The following is a 14,781-nucleotide window of genomic DNA, read 5'->3' as shown; positions in this document are numbered from 1 at the left end:
TACAGGTGTCTCAAGCACATACCACTGATCTTCAGGTTTTGTTTTCAGGCAGATAAATGGTATTCATGTCTGAAATTAAAAATCTGAAATCCTCGGAATTAGGGCAGGCCTCTGCCCTGTGTCTCTTGAGACCTGCATTATCAGATTTATACCCTCACTAAAAAAAACAAGCAGGAGAAATAGATTTCAAAGGTCAGAGGTAAAAACATGTAATCTGCATGATGAAAAAGGAAAAGTACATCATTACTTAACTGGATTCTAAATAAAAGAGTTAAAAGCCATTCAGATAATTGGTCAGCAGTTGTTTTTTTTAATTTGCTTTTATGGACACAAGAGCAAGAAGCTTGTATTCATAACTTTTTTGTATAACTGTAGTGGATGTTTTCTATACAGCTTTATCAATATATTAATAGTATTACTTCTGGGAGGCCTCCAGTTTTGGTGTGGATTGTTTAGGGTTTTTTTCAGCAGTACAGGCAATCTCTGTGTAGGAACTTTTGCTTATAGTGTTAATTTGGAAGTAAATTTTTAGTTTTATTTGACCTTAGAAAATTAAGATGTCATCATATACAAAGAAAAGAACTTAAAATACGGTAACTAAAGGTTTAGGCAGGAAAATTCAAGGGCACATCAGGACAAAACTGTTGAAGTCTGAATAATTCATTATTAAAATCATCACAAGGTTTGATGTATGAAAAAGCAGATTAATTTCAAAAGTAAGTGGTTGTTCTTAGGATAGAGATGACTGCTTGTTTGATAAATAAGACACATTACCTGCACAATAAAATAATTACTAATTAAAAGACTAGGCTTATTTTAAGGGGCGCTGCTGAAATAGGACGAGGAATGCTTATCAGAGAGAGTTAATTCAACATAAATTGATGATGTGATCCAATTAAATATACATCGGGGCCAACCGCCCCTGTGTTGATAATTCAATCAGTAACAAAAGCAAGGATGACTAGTGATGGAAAGTTGATCCTGAGATCTCTGAAAGGGGTGATCAGTGTAAGCACCAGATGGAGCATAGAGTACAAAGAGAAGCAGTATTGTAGACTCTTTGCTTAAAGGCAGTTTCCTCCTGTCAAGGAAATAGTGAGGACCCCAAATTCTAAGGGCACTTGCTAGTGACAGACAGGTTGCTCATGACATGTTCTCTCCTCATAGTCCTTTTTCAGCCTTTTTTGTGCTGTATTTCCTCAGTTCCAGTTGCATGGGAAAGGTCTGACAGGATTGAAGTGGCTTAGATGAGCAGGGACAGATTAAAATATGGCATGGCTTTATCATCAAATGCAGCCTAGACCTTGCATATGACTACTGGGAGCAGCACCTACCTTCTCCCAGAGAAGCATGCAACAACCTATATCTTCCCATGCAGATGTGGAAGTAGAGGCCCTTTCCTTGTATTCTTGCTGATGCTTGGGGATGCTTTGCCAGTGCTTTGTCAGACGCTGTATATCTGACTGTGTTTGCATTACGTTTCCAAGCTTGTTTTCACAACTGTGAAGGCTCACAGCTTCAAAACCTTGGCAGTATGGAATCCAATATTAGAAACATTAATACTAACATTTAATCTGCTCAGGTCTTGTCTCTGAGAGCTCAGTGCCCTTAAACACAAGATGATATGTCTTGCTTGTACTTATCTTTGGGTCCAACATATTCTTTAACTATTTTCATTGTATGCAGTGAATGATCTTTGAGAGGAGTTACTGAGGCAACTGAGCCCCAACAGTTGTTTCATCCTGGTGGTTAGTGGGTCTTATCTGGAAGCTAATTGGGGTAGCTGAGACACAGGAGATAACTCAGTTTCAGTCTCCTTCAGATTTAGTGTACTTAGCCAGTGAACAGCTGGGTAAGAGGCTAGTATCCAGTGTTGTGGGGAAGTTTTGCTGAAAGATAAGGAGCTGACATTGATGACCAGCTTCAGAAGATGATTAACAGTGGCCAGGTCAGTATGCCTGTGTTCCTAAAAGAGAGGAAGAAGGCTAAGGCATTTCTATTAAAAGTGATTAATTTTAATTCCTCAAAACGGATGTTGACAATGAGGTACTTGGTAATTCCTGTTTGGTACGTTGGTTTGTGTGAATGCCATTCTTAAATGTCACTAAACAGTAACATTACCTGTGGAATGAGGTCTGGGTATCTAACTGGGGCAGGGTGCTATGGGGACCATGTCCAGGCCTCCAGTTTGGAAGACCCTGTGTTCAATTGACTGACGTCCACTAGCAAAGTTCCTGCACAAGTGCCATAAAGCCGGTGTGTACACACAGCACTACAGAGCCTTTCACATACATACTAATACGTTGTGTTACGCAAGACTCTGCATCACCTGAGGTGTCAGGGAGGTGCTAGGCCCTGCCTGTGCAATGGGGACTTCGTACTGGAGACAAAAGAAATCTGATCTCTGTATCTCTTCCTTGGATTCAGCATGACAAAACATCACCTGCACATGTTTACAAGCTGTGCTCAAGCTCTCTATGACACAGGAGAGGAGCTCCAGGGTCCTGCTTAAAAGGCAAGTTCTTTAATTTTCAACCTTTTAAAGACTATTTTCTTGTTTTGAATTAGAATCCTTTAGTACCAAGGGATTTTCCTTCTTAAGAATTCAGGAAGGTGATGGGTTTTCATAAATCCTACTTCTTGGCAGAAATACATGATGATGATCCTTTAAACATTTATGGAAGATGAAGAATTTAGTTACTGTTAACATTATACTCAAATAAGGCAAGAAGCATTTCACCTGAAATGCTGTTCTGTTATTTGATATGGTTTGCATCAAAGGATGCAAGAAAATGCTTTAAGTGTTTGAGTAGTTCTTGGAGGGATACATCCGATCTGCAGTGATGAAACACTTGAGCACCTCTGCTATTCATTTTCTAATCAGTCTCGCTCAAGACATACAGCCATCCTCTGAGAAAGTCAGTGAGACAGAATAAGTCCCAGCAATATTTTGCCATGTGTTTCAACAATTCAACAATTTTGACAGCATGAGTCAAAGAGTTTCACTGCAGAATGTGCTTACTGAGGTAACTATTTAAATATGATAATGATTGGGATGGTTGGCATATGAGAAAGTTTTCAGGAGACAGAAGCCAGAGTACCATTTCTTTACTTATGTAATTTGAAGTGGTCAGTTTTACTTCACAGTTCAGGGGCACTCATCCTGCAGTACAATCTGTGGTCTCTGGCTAATTGACTCCATCTCATTTTGACAAAGAGTGACTTGGACTTAACCTTACTTAGTTGTATGTCAAGCTGCATAGACCAAGTTAGATTGGGAGGACATTTGGAGGTCACCTAGTTCAATTCCTTGCTCTAAGTGTGTCCAGCTTCTGAGCTAGATGAAATTGACCTAGTTTTGAGAGAGAAGAGGAAATGGAAAAGATCTTGATTAGAACTGTCTTCATTTTGTGCTGTGACCACAAAATCCCAAAATGAAAGATGAGTGCATTACTGCTTCCTACCTGAAACTGCTGGGGTTTCTATGATCTATGTTGACTCATATGTATGAAAGGTACACTTGGAGCATACCCACTCAAACGAGTATTTCAGGTAACAGGATTACCAAGATTGTTAATATACAATTGGATAAAGTCTGAGAGAGGTACTGAAATATTCGGTGGCCAATGAGAAGGTAGTTTTGGTTCTGCACTGAAGCAGAAAATTAAAAGCCAGTAGAACCTCACCATTGAAAAGATAAGCATGGTTGCTTCAGCACAATTAGCTACGTAGCTGTGAGTCTGGGTTCTACTGATTTGCAGATGTCTGTGTGACTAGACTGTTGCTTTGAGAATCAGCCTGCTAAACTCTGCTGTTGTCCTGCTTTGACTGCAATACTTCTTACTGGTCAGGGCTTCAGTTTCTATGTTACACCTCAGGTCCTTGTGCTTTTGTGAAATGAGGATGACAGTGTCACTCTGTCAGCTATATTGTAAGGTTAAAACTGCTGGTGTGCTTGCATAAAATGATAAGGCATGGTGCAATTATGTAAGGGTATATAAACACACCTACACTGTGGCAGGTGTCAGGGTACTCCCAGATGATCATTAATCTTACATTTTCCAGATATGTTACTATTCTGAAGCATCTGTCCGGTAAACAGCAGTTAATAGTGACTAAATGCCAGTATATATGTATATACAAGCAGACAGATAGATATTTCTTTTTAGGAAGTGCGATGTTCAATATCACACATTCCTAAGGAGAAGAAACTTTTTGAAGCACAGCTGGGTGTGCAAAGCTCATGAAATGTGCACAGTAGAGCACCTAACTCCTGATAAAAATGGAAGAATTGTAAAGAATGAGCAGAAGACTCACTTGAATTCCAAAGGAACTGGGAATAGAACAGAGATAAGAAAGCAGAGGGGAAACCATATATTTAAAATATTTTTAAGCATCAAAATGCAGTAAAATGCATACACATTTTTCCTTCTGGGAAGACAACAGTGTGTTTCCTGCATTCGATGAATGTTGCTTAGTGCACTGCTGAAGCTACTAGGACACCACAATTGGCTGAGATTTCTAGCAGGTTAAGACTCCAAATAAAGTTGTAAATTAATGTCCTGTAGAGGGAGAAAACCTTTTATTATTAATAGTTATTATCTTGTCCACAGGTGTTTTCAGAGAAAATATCCAGCACATCTAACTGTTCATTCACATATAGTTTACTAATCGCTATGATACAGGTGTGATTATATCTGGAATTAATCTTTAAGATTGAGTGACAATATTCTAGCATTTTCATTCAAGTTTGGCTTTTAGCCAGGAAATCTAATCCAGTGTTACCTTTGTTTGAGAAGGGGAAAAAAGAAAGGTTTAGCATTCATTTGTTTAGAAGCATAACCAGGAAGGCTAATTTTAACTTGTAATTCTTATTCTATGGATGAAAGTAGAAAATAATTTTAGTGCAATAAGCAGGTGTCTTTTTTTTTCATTCTTTCTTTGAAGCTATATGTTCTTTGACTTCCCTTTCCCTTTGGCACAAATTTGCTTAACTCTTTTTTTTCAAGGGCAATTATAGTAATGAAGATTTGCAACACTTACTACTGAATTGGAACAGCCGAGCGGGAAGGGGTAAGTCAGAATGAATTAAAATGATTTCATAGAGCACACAGAAAGCCTTTGTGTCCTAAAGAATGGCTAAGTAAATAGCAGATATTTGCTTGCTGAATAAAAAATAACACTAAACAGCCTTGAATGGTCTCTGGCTCCCTTACATTCTCAGTATAAAGTACTGTGATGTACCCAGCATCAATGTATAATTTTGGGAGTTCAAAGCTCCTCTGTATTTTGCTAGTTCATCTGGGTTTCCAGTGGTTTACAATTCAAGTTAAAAATGAATCTATTATCATATTTTACTTGTAGATTTTTTTTGCTGTTACAAAGTTTTTATCCCACTCACTTTCCCTTCCCATTGTTAGAGAGTTTGTGCCAGGACAGTGGCAAAGACCTGAGTTCAAGTTCTGAGATAATATCCTGGATTCTGGCCAAAGATAAACACTTTAAAATGTTTGGTTTGCTCCCTACAGTTTCCTGTTTGTTTAAGGTGGAATTTGAGGTGCTCCTGGACAGGCTCCAAATGACTGGGAGAAGGACTCTTTTCATCCTAAAACAGGGATGGGGAGGAAGGACCAAAAGAAATTGCTGAGCAAGCCCCACTTCTGTTAACTCACATTTTGTTAAATATAGATGTAAATCATGCATTTGAATTTAATATGTTTTTGTTCCTGAAGGGGGAAAAATTCAACTGATTAACCCTACAAATATTTAAAGATAATTAGCTTCATGTTTTTTTCTTTTAAGATGGAAGTATTTTTTATCTTAGTCTCTTATTTCCCAGTCTGTCACTGTTAACATGTACTGCAAACTTGAATAGCCATAAAAGCCTCAAATAATCTATGTTAGGATCACTAACGAGTCATTAATGTAAGTATTCAGACTATTAGGAGCCTGTATACTTTTGAACATATTTTTTGTAAGTATCTGACCCTAATGCTAAGTCATAAAGTAACAGTGCTGGAAGCATCCCCTGCTCTGCTAAAAAAGTTTCTTAACACAAGCATTAAGTTTTTAAAGATATGTATTCATATATTTGAGGTAATGTAGCTTTAAAATATTATATATGGCATGACTACATGGCAATAAAAAAATATTGTTATGCATTTCCAAGTACAACATGTAGTTTATAAAACTGGTGGGAAGGATTTTTTCTAATTATCATTCACATGCATGTATAGAAAAAATGTTTTTTCCCCTGAAATCCATCAACAATGAGAAAATTCCAATACTGATACATAAGCAAGATGCTATGTGAAGTTTATTATTGGTCATTGTTTCCTGAGTGTTGATAAATGTTCTGTACACCCAGTCTTCTGCTACATCTCTTAGCGAGATAATATACAGTTCTGTATTCCTTTCTGTCAAGATAGACTTCAGCAAAATTCTGGGAGGTTTTTATGGGAAATGTAAAATACAATCACAATTTACAATGGGTGAAACTCTGTGACCCCACTTTTTACATTATCACTTTCTCGGTTCATAATTATAAATGTGGACTGTAATGATAGCATCAAGCATGCACAAATTACCTGGAATTCTTTCTATTTCTTTTCATCATAGGATATGCAACTTAAATGCAAAAGCACTGCATTTCGATATAACTTTTCTTCTTGTCATATGTGGAATATCACTCATTTTCTTTTTTTTTGCCACATTTCCAAAATATCATTAATGATTAAATTACACTGTTTTCATGGAATTAAAAGCAAAATCAAAGAGCAACAGAATATAAATCCAGTGGTAACTAATGTTACTTTTCCCCCAAGGGTTGTTTCAGTACTGTAATTGTCCACTAGAGAAGTTTTACATCATTTCAGTGAGATATAAAAAATGTGTTCTTTATTTTTTTAAAGAAAATCTGTGCAGAGAAGCAAGACCAAAAAAGGAAAAAAGTGTAAATAAAACTTTCCAAGTATCATTAACAGCAGACTGTTTCATACAGTCTCTTTAACAAATATTTAAATATCATTGAGGAGACTTTTATCATTTTACATTCTTTGCATTTAATTAATATGCCTGAGACTGACATAAATAGGATATCATTGACATGGCAAAGCATTAAGCAGTTGTAGCATTGGCTTTTAATTCAGTTATATAAATATCAAAGCATGGATGGAAAAGTTAGCAAGAAACTTTCCCCGAAATTAAACATGTTCCCAAAAGCTTTAAATGTATTAAATGTGGGACTGAGCAGGAAAAAAATCACGTCACTGCCTTTTCTTTTTTGTTGTTGATGAAGGTTTAAAATTGCTGTGACTTTAATGTTTTCAAAAGGAACAATAGTCAGTTGTTGTACTAAGCACAGTTTTCTGTATTTGTGTTTTCTTGCAAATAATTTTACAATTATTATTACAGTAATCCTTACTAATACTGCCATTTCTTGTATATTTGCCAGTATGGTTTATTCCTCCAGAATTTGCATATCTAACAGTTTTTGAAGTTGTTTCTGACAATGAGACTAGTAAATACAAAGATATACTTTACTACTTTATCTTCATTTCAAGGATGACAGACCATCTTTAACAATGTCAGCAATTAGATGTTCTTTCAGCTATTTTACCCCTTTCATATAATTGTTCTTGAAATTAGTTTTTTTCATAACAGAACATATGCTGATAAATAGAAACCAAATGACATATATCATATAGGGATTGTAAAGCCTGGGAAACAGGTGTAAGAAATCTTGCCAGCGTTTCCTGTTTCAACTTTCTAGCAGCATTAGTAACTACTGTCTCTAGCTGAATTGTCAAAATGCCAAATTGCAAACAAAGATTTCTGTAATGTGAAAATACCCCGATCTTTCAATATTTTTTTTAACATATGCAATGTATATAGACCTTTAATGTATGAACTTACCTCTGCTTCCCTGAACTTGGAGAGCAAGGCAAATGATCAAAAATATTAATCCAGTTTTCAAATGCATGCTGTCTATTGATCATTCACAGTTTTCAAGATCAATCATGCAGGAAATAAGAATATTTAGGTCAAGTAGAAGGATTTTGTTTTCTTAACTGAAATCCCCAAACGTCTTCTCTCTTACTGTTTTTCAGGTATCTCCAGCTTTGAACTGCATTGAATTGCAACTAGGCAAAGAGTGCAACAGGTGCCAGAATGCAAGAGCTGGAAAAAAACCTCAAATACACACACTTCTAGCCTGGGGTACTGGAGTGGTAAGACAAGAGTGACGAAGTTTTAAAAAAAAGCAGAGTCTGTTTCTGGAATAATCTGTTTATCTGCTGCTCAGACATAATCCCTCTTACGGTCCAGCTGGAAGAGCTTTCTTCATCTTATTAACCTTCTGGAGCAGCATCTGTCAACCCCAGAAGACTTCAGCAGCACCACGATAAACAACGGAAGTCTCTTCTAGTGCCCATTGCCTTCGAACATTGATTCTTTGGACATTCCAGAGGCACAGCATGTGAGCAAAGGCAAAATCACAGGGAGAGCTAATTGTGCCATTTCCCAAACAGTGAACATAACCCCCCAGGAACTTCCTTTGAAGAGGAAGACAGCTTTTTCTGAAAGAACATATTATACTCAGCTTTTCCACCGTGTATGTCTTGGAAAACTCTCCCTTTTCATACCGAAAGGTTGCTGTTGCAATGTTCCTATCGGAGCAGTGATGATGATGTTCTGTGACAGTGGTGAAATGATGAGTCAGCAGTAAACTGCAGCATGTTCAGGGCTGGCACAATTTGACACCAAACTGGGAGTGGGGGAGGGAAGGTGCTGCATGGAGAGAGAATAAGAAACAGTGGTGGGAAATGCTGTTTCAAGCACATAGCTACAACGAGGCCAAGAATTGGCAGTGAGTGAAAACACTGTTCAAACAGCTCTGTTCCAGTTTCCCAAGTAACTACTCTGGTTACATATTTGGCATATGTAAATGTTCCATATTTATTTTTTATTTTCCAGGATATTTTTTACTGTTGCATTTCACCTATAAAAGCTACCAGGTGGGCATTTGGTCTGTCCCCCTTAGAGTTTTTTGTGCAATTGTGCTTTGACATAGGAAGTATCTAGACTGGCAGCAAGAATCTGTAAGTGCAAGTTACTTCAAGAACAGCCTTCAGCTGAACCCAAACAGTTTTACTTAGGATTTAAACAGTCACAACCTCTCTCCCTTCCCAAGATTGCCTAATTTTAGCTGCTCAGACCAGCTAGTAGAGAGACTGAGTTGGGACCAAATAAGAGCTACTTTTTTTGATTTTCACAATCTTTTCCTGATTTTCAGTGCTCATTTTAATGCTATATATACATATATATATATAGTTTCATGCACACTGTTTTATTATTCTAACAGAAAAAATTAAAAATACCTTGCCAGCAGCACAGTGCAATGCAACAGTGGAGATGAACAGGATTTCTACTGGAGAAAATTTGAATATTACATAAGGACTGTTCTTTAGCAGTACCAATATTTGTCTTTACATATCTTATCTATCATAATCATATGGTATATAGCGTATTCAGATAAGTGCTACGTCTGAACCAGGTAAGCTTTAGCTTTTATAAACATTTATAAGCATGTTATAGTTGAAAGATTAAGTTCCCCCCTGTATATTATTTTTAGTTGCTTCAGCTCTCAGTCTGCAACAATTGGAAGTGTAGGGAATTTTTCTGAGGGTGGTGGAATCTGCTGTTTCTGGTTACATCTGAAAGTGCAGGGTTGGCGAAAGTCAGATTATTTCCTCTGAGCACTCTAGGTACCAAACTCCCTATGGAATGTGGTAGGAATGTGATCCTTTAATTCCATTAGGAATCTAATTTAAGCATCAGACTACATTTTGAAAATGTGTAATAAAGAGATTTACTTAATTACTATGCATAGACTTGCCAGTAAAGCCTGAGCAGGAATCAGAAATCCTTTATGAAAGCTTTCATTTAAAAATGTATTTTTGAGCCCTGCACACGGTGGAGAAAACAAACATTTAATAAAACATACTCTTATCTTTCAGAGATAAAGGAACAGGAACAGTCCTAGAACACACAACAATATTGTTTAGCATCTAAGTGTGACTTAAGCAAAATATTGAGCTCCATAGGTAAACTATGACTAAAAATTTGTAGAGCAGGAGTCTGTATACCTTGAGATGATTCTTAAATCATTAATATTTCTGATTTCTGTTAAGGCATTGCCTTATATGTATTTCAATTTAATTAAGGAATTTTGTAACTAACCTTGATAACTGCCACAGGGGAAGCAAAGAAGAATGATAAACATTAATTAAAGCTAAAGCAATATTATCTAGGGACCACTCCATCTCTAAGTACTGTGGTGTTTAATTATAGGTCACTGTTAATTAATCTAGAAGTGTTTCTTCTAGTTGGTTTGCTGTCAACAATAATTATATATTGTTAAAGAGGTGATTAAAAAAATCTTACTGAAATTCAATAGTGCATTACAAATATACCACCAAGACATGGGAAGGGCAGAACTGTATGCTAAAATACCCATTCACTGGGGATAAGTGCGTGTAAATGGGTTACATCAGACCCTTTAATGGTCACCTCAGTGTATCAGTGTACATATCTAGAATGATACACTGATGTGCTCTTGATATATGACTAAAGCTGTTTCCTTTTCTTGCAGAAAAATGACAGTTTAAGGCCATCAAGGAGTCTGTTTAGAAGAGTTTTGATCTAAATTGTTGGCAAGTCTGGGGCTGAAGACATTGTCACATAAAGGCGATGTAAAAGCTGCTATCCATAGTGCTGAGTTTTAGATACCCTACATAACCATGTAAATCAGGGTGTCAGCCAACTTGTGTTACCCATAAAAGGCAAGTCAGATTCTATACCATCAGAGTCATAGTCTATACCATCTAAGTTTGACTTCTGGTTTAGTTGTCCTGAGTAGTTTCTCCTACTGGTCTAGCCAACTCTTTTCCTTACAGTTTCCATGCTGTGTTTACCTGAGAGACCTGTCTCACCCTGAGGAAGGAGAAATATATAATTAAGTAGTACATTTTGAATAACCTCATCTTTCTATGGTTTTTATTATTTCCATAGTGACCAAATTGGTACCTGGCAGCCAGCACACACCAGCACAGCTTTAAGCTTCTGGTGAAAAGTGAGAAAACCTGGGTTCTTCTGCTCCCTTTTTTGCTGTTGAGTTTGGCCAAATTGAGCCTTGCCTGTCTCTCAGCCTCCATATCTGCAAATGGAGGGGATGAGCTAGAAAAGCCTCTGTAGGAACAAACAAGATAATATATATAAGCAACACTGACTTTTTTTCCTCCTTTCGCATGCATTAAAATGTAGATAAATATTGCACATATTATCATTCTAAATCTTAAAGCAATATTTTATTTTTAGATGTTGTGTTTGACTATCAAAGTTACACATCAGCAGTAGTCCTGTAGTAGACTTAAATAGTTTGTCATGAAGAACACAAATTTTCTTTTTGCTCTTTGAGGTTTTCCAGTTGGGCAGTATTTGTATTTTGCTCTCTGTTGCTGCCCATCCACCATGTTTTCTCTTTCTTACTGAACTGGTACAATATTTATATTTAATCTGTAAATAAAATCAAATAAAAAAGAAAAATAAGCACAATTTGAATTGCAAGAAATAGCCAATAACAGGTATCAGTGACCCAGGAGTTCAAAAGAAACCTGGAGATTAAGGTTCTGAATTGCTGAATGTGCAACTGAGTGTGTAAGTGGGCCTCTATACCAAAGGAAAGAGTGTTCTGAAAGGTTTCATTACAAATCTGGAGAATTGTATTTCAGCAAGTCTAAATTCTGTACTAGGCAAATTGATAGAAACTATAATAAAAGAAATAACCACAATAACAAAAATGTTCTGGCTGATACAATATCCTTGGACAGCCAACAGATTTTCATGAGGTCTGCTCTTAAAGAAACTAAGCTGTCATGGGGTAAAAAGAAAAATCTTCAGTATTAATAGCTTGATAAATGATGAGAAATAAGGGTGGGGGAAAAAAGCATTTCAAAGGCTAGGTGTTACAGTTAGGTTTTGTGCTGGAAGAAGTAGCAAATGATAAGGTAACAAAATTTGCTGATCGTACAGAATTGCTCAGAATCATTGATATTTACTCTAACAGTGAAAAGATGCTGTGTCCTCCTACTGAATGTGGATAAAAAAGCTGCAGATAAAATATATCCATGGTAAAAAATAATGCTATCAATCAACAGATTATTATTTGCTCTAACTCAGTAATAGCTATTTGGCAAGGAGCATTTGAAAAAATAATTTTCTGATTAATAGCTCAATCTTTAGCAGTGATCAAAAGGAGAAATAGAATATTAGTGGTTTATAAGAAAGAAGGAGACAGGAAAGCATTTTTTTTTTTTTAAATAAAATAGTATAGCATACATATTTAATGACGCTCTGGTCCTGCAATAGCAACAATACCTATTAAAACTAGAAATGTTAATGGGATGGTGGCAAAGACTGTCAGAAGAATGGAATGGTTTCCATATAAGGAAATACAAGACAGGCTAGGACTCTTTGGCCTGAAAGAGAGCTGACAGAAAGATTGAGGAATTTTTTTTTTTTTTTTTTTTTTTTGTAATGTGAGAACAGGAAAATACCCTATTTAATTTTCTATTTTCTACCTTCTTCCCTTGCCTTTTATGCTTCTGGTCTCTGCAGCTTGCTGGGACAATAAAGTTTCCAATATATATGCATTTTAATAAAATTTACTTTCTTTATATGAGAGTAAGAAGGAATTTGTCAAATTCATGAACATTAGGCCCATCAAGGGATGGGATACATACGCTGTTCCAGTTGCAACCTCTTGCACAAAGTCCATTAATCACTGATTGTCAAACACTGTAAGGGCAAGTTAGGAACTGGAACATTTTTGCTTTCCTGTTCCTTATGCTATTTCCTTAACTATTTACTGGCTATAGATGTAGGTAGATTGGCTGGGTCTTTGATCTGACCCAACATGACTAGTGTTAGGCACTGAGCTGTAGTCCCTAACTCAGACTAACCTGCCATTAGTCACTCTTACCCAGTAATTATAACAACTCCTGCCCAAACTGAATTGTGCAGCAAACTCGCCCCTTTTCTGTGATGCCTCTCTGCTCCAAAACAAGAAGCCTGCTGCTCTGTGCTGCAGTTGCAGCAAACATTGTGGAATTTTAGCCTGAATACAAAATTGAAGCAGGTGATACGTTACTGCAGTTCTTTCTTTGCCTCCTTTTATGAATGTAAACTGAAACCTCTTCTGCAATTGAAAGATACCTCCAAGGTTCCCTGGGGTCTTTAAAAAACTTTGCTGTTTTGCTGTTACTAACACAGTTATGAAGTCCTAGAATCCCTTATTATTTAGAATGTGTAAAAGTATTGTGTACATTCATTTACATGATGAGTTACAGATATATCTATGATGACTGTGTGACCCCACCCTGTCATCCATGCTTTCTTCTGAAACTCTTTATACTCTACACTCGTAAAAGGATTAATGTATTTAGATGCTGTTTAGTGTAATAAGGGAGATAAGGGTATGAAAAAAGCATGGTATTAACTGAGTAATTATAAGGAAAATACCCCAGCCTGGCTGTTGCTTCAGGATGATCACTGATAAACAAATTATGGTCATGTTGATAGTGGTATGATCTTTCTTTGGTTTCATCAAACATCTAAATGGGATTAAAATTACTTTTTTTTTTTTTTTTTTCTAGTGAGCAGCAATACAGCAAGCTGACCATTAGCTTCCAGTCAATGGAGATAAAGACTAAAGTACATCTGCTCAAACAGCTTATCAAGTACTTGCTTCCACACCAATGCACAACTTCCTGTTATTCGTGGAGCTGCTTAGGCTCCTATCAGGGGGAGCTGTAATGAGCTGGAACATGTTTCTTCCCATGCTTGCCAGGTTGTTTTTCTCTTGATGCTCGGAAAGGATCTTTCTGGAGTTAGCTGATAGAGTTAACTGATGGATTTACTATTCACAAAACTGTCCTCAGCAGTGTAGCAAATCAAGTTGAACATTGTAGTTATCAACAATAAAAAATTCAAGCTATCAGATATGTCTCTGTACATGAACCAACCCTGCAGAGATGTGGTCTTTTATAATGTGTTGAAACAGGAATACCTGGTAGCTTAGTTTCTTTTTATGGTAATGGGAGAAGATGTTTAGTAGTGAGTGAGCAGGCAAAAAGGAAGCTATCTAAATTGTTAGGTGTGCTTGTATCTTTATCCTAGTTTAGTTTTTCCCTCTCTGAGAGATTTGGCATGAGATAATAGTTACTCTTTATTGCTTAGCCTGATGCTGTTCAGTTTTCTCTTTCTCAGTTTTTCTTTCAATTACTCCTTGTCATGCACATGGCTGCATTTGTTCATCAGTATTTTACTTCCCAGATTTACCATGAGAGATGTTTAAAATTACAATATTTTCTGTGCACAGGACTGGCAGGCAAGAGTTTTTATCTCAAGAAGAGGTCTTGCAAAAAAATCCCAGTAAGTACACCAGTGTTTTGTGACACTGAAGCTGTTGGAAGGAGAGAAGTTAAAAACCCACCCAGAAAGATAAAAATGTGTGCAAATGTATGGAAATAATTATCTTTATGGTACACAACATATATATTTCTTTAAACAGATCTTAACCGTTTCTTACTCTCCTTTTTCAGGAAGGATGGGTATTGCTTTTGTTTTCAGCAAGGAGCAGCTGACAGTTAGGACTCTTATGGACCCGACCATACCCTGGAACTTCCTGATCTGTATGTGATGATAACTGTCATTACAAAGTTA

At 36.6% G+C, this 14,781-nt stretch overlaps 1 protein-coding gene across 2 annotated transcripts in view; it reads right to left on the bottom strand.

Moving 5' to 3' along the window:
• Positions 1-8,680, bottom strand: part of IMPG1 (interphotoreceptor matrix proteoglycan 1) — a 66,839-nt gene extending 58,159 nt beyond the window's left edge. Inside the window, exon 1 of one of the 2 annotated variants that reach the window (XM_056344631.1) lies at positions 7,915-8,680. In XM_056344631.1, coding sequence (XP_056200606.1) covers positions 7,915-7,981 — 67 coding nt within the window. In that variant the 5' untranslated portion in view covers positions 7,982-8,680. The remainder of the gene's footprint in view (positions 1-7,914) is intronic. The other variant, XM_056344632.1, reaches the window with a different exon arrangement.
• Positions 8,681-14,781: the final 6,101 nt, after the last annotated feature.

The sequence above is a fragment of the Falco biarmicus genome, chromosome 6 (assembly GCF_023638135.1).
Source record: "Falco biarmicus isolate bFalBia1 chromosome 6, bFalBia1.pri, whole genome shotgun sequence".
In the NCBI taxonomy this organism is placed as follows: Eukaryota; Metazoa; Chordata; class Aves; order Falconiformes; family Falconidae; genus Falco; species Falco biarmicus.
The sequence above is the reverse complement of the archived record's forward strand: the minus strand, read 5'-3'. Positions and strand labels throughout refer to the sequence as shown.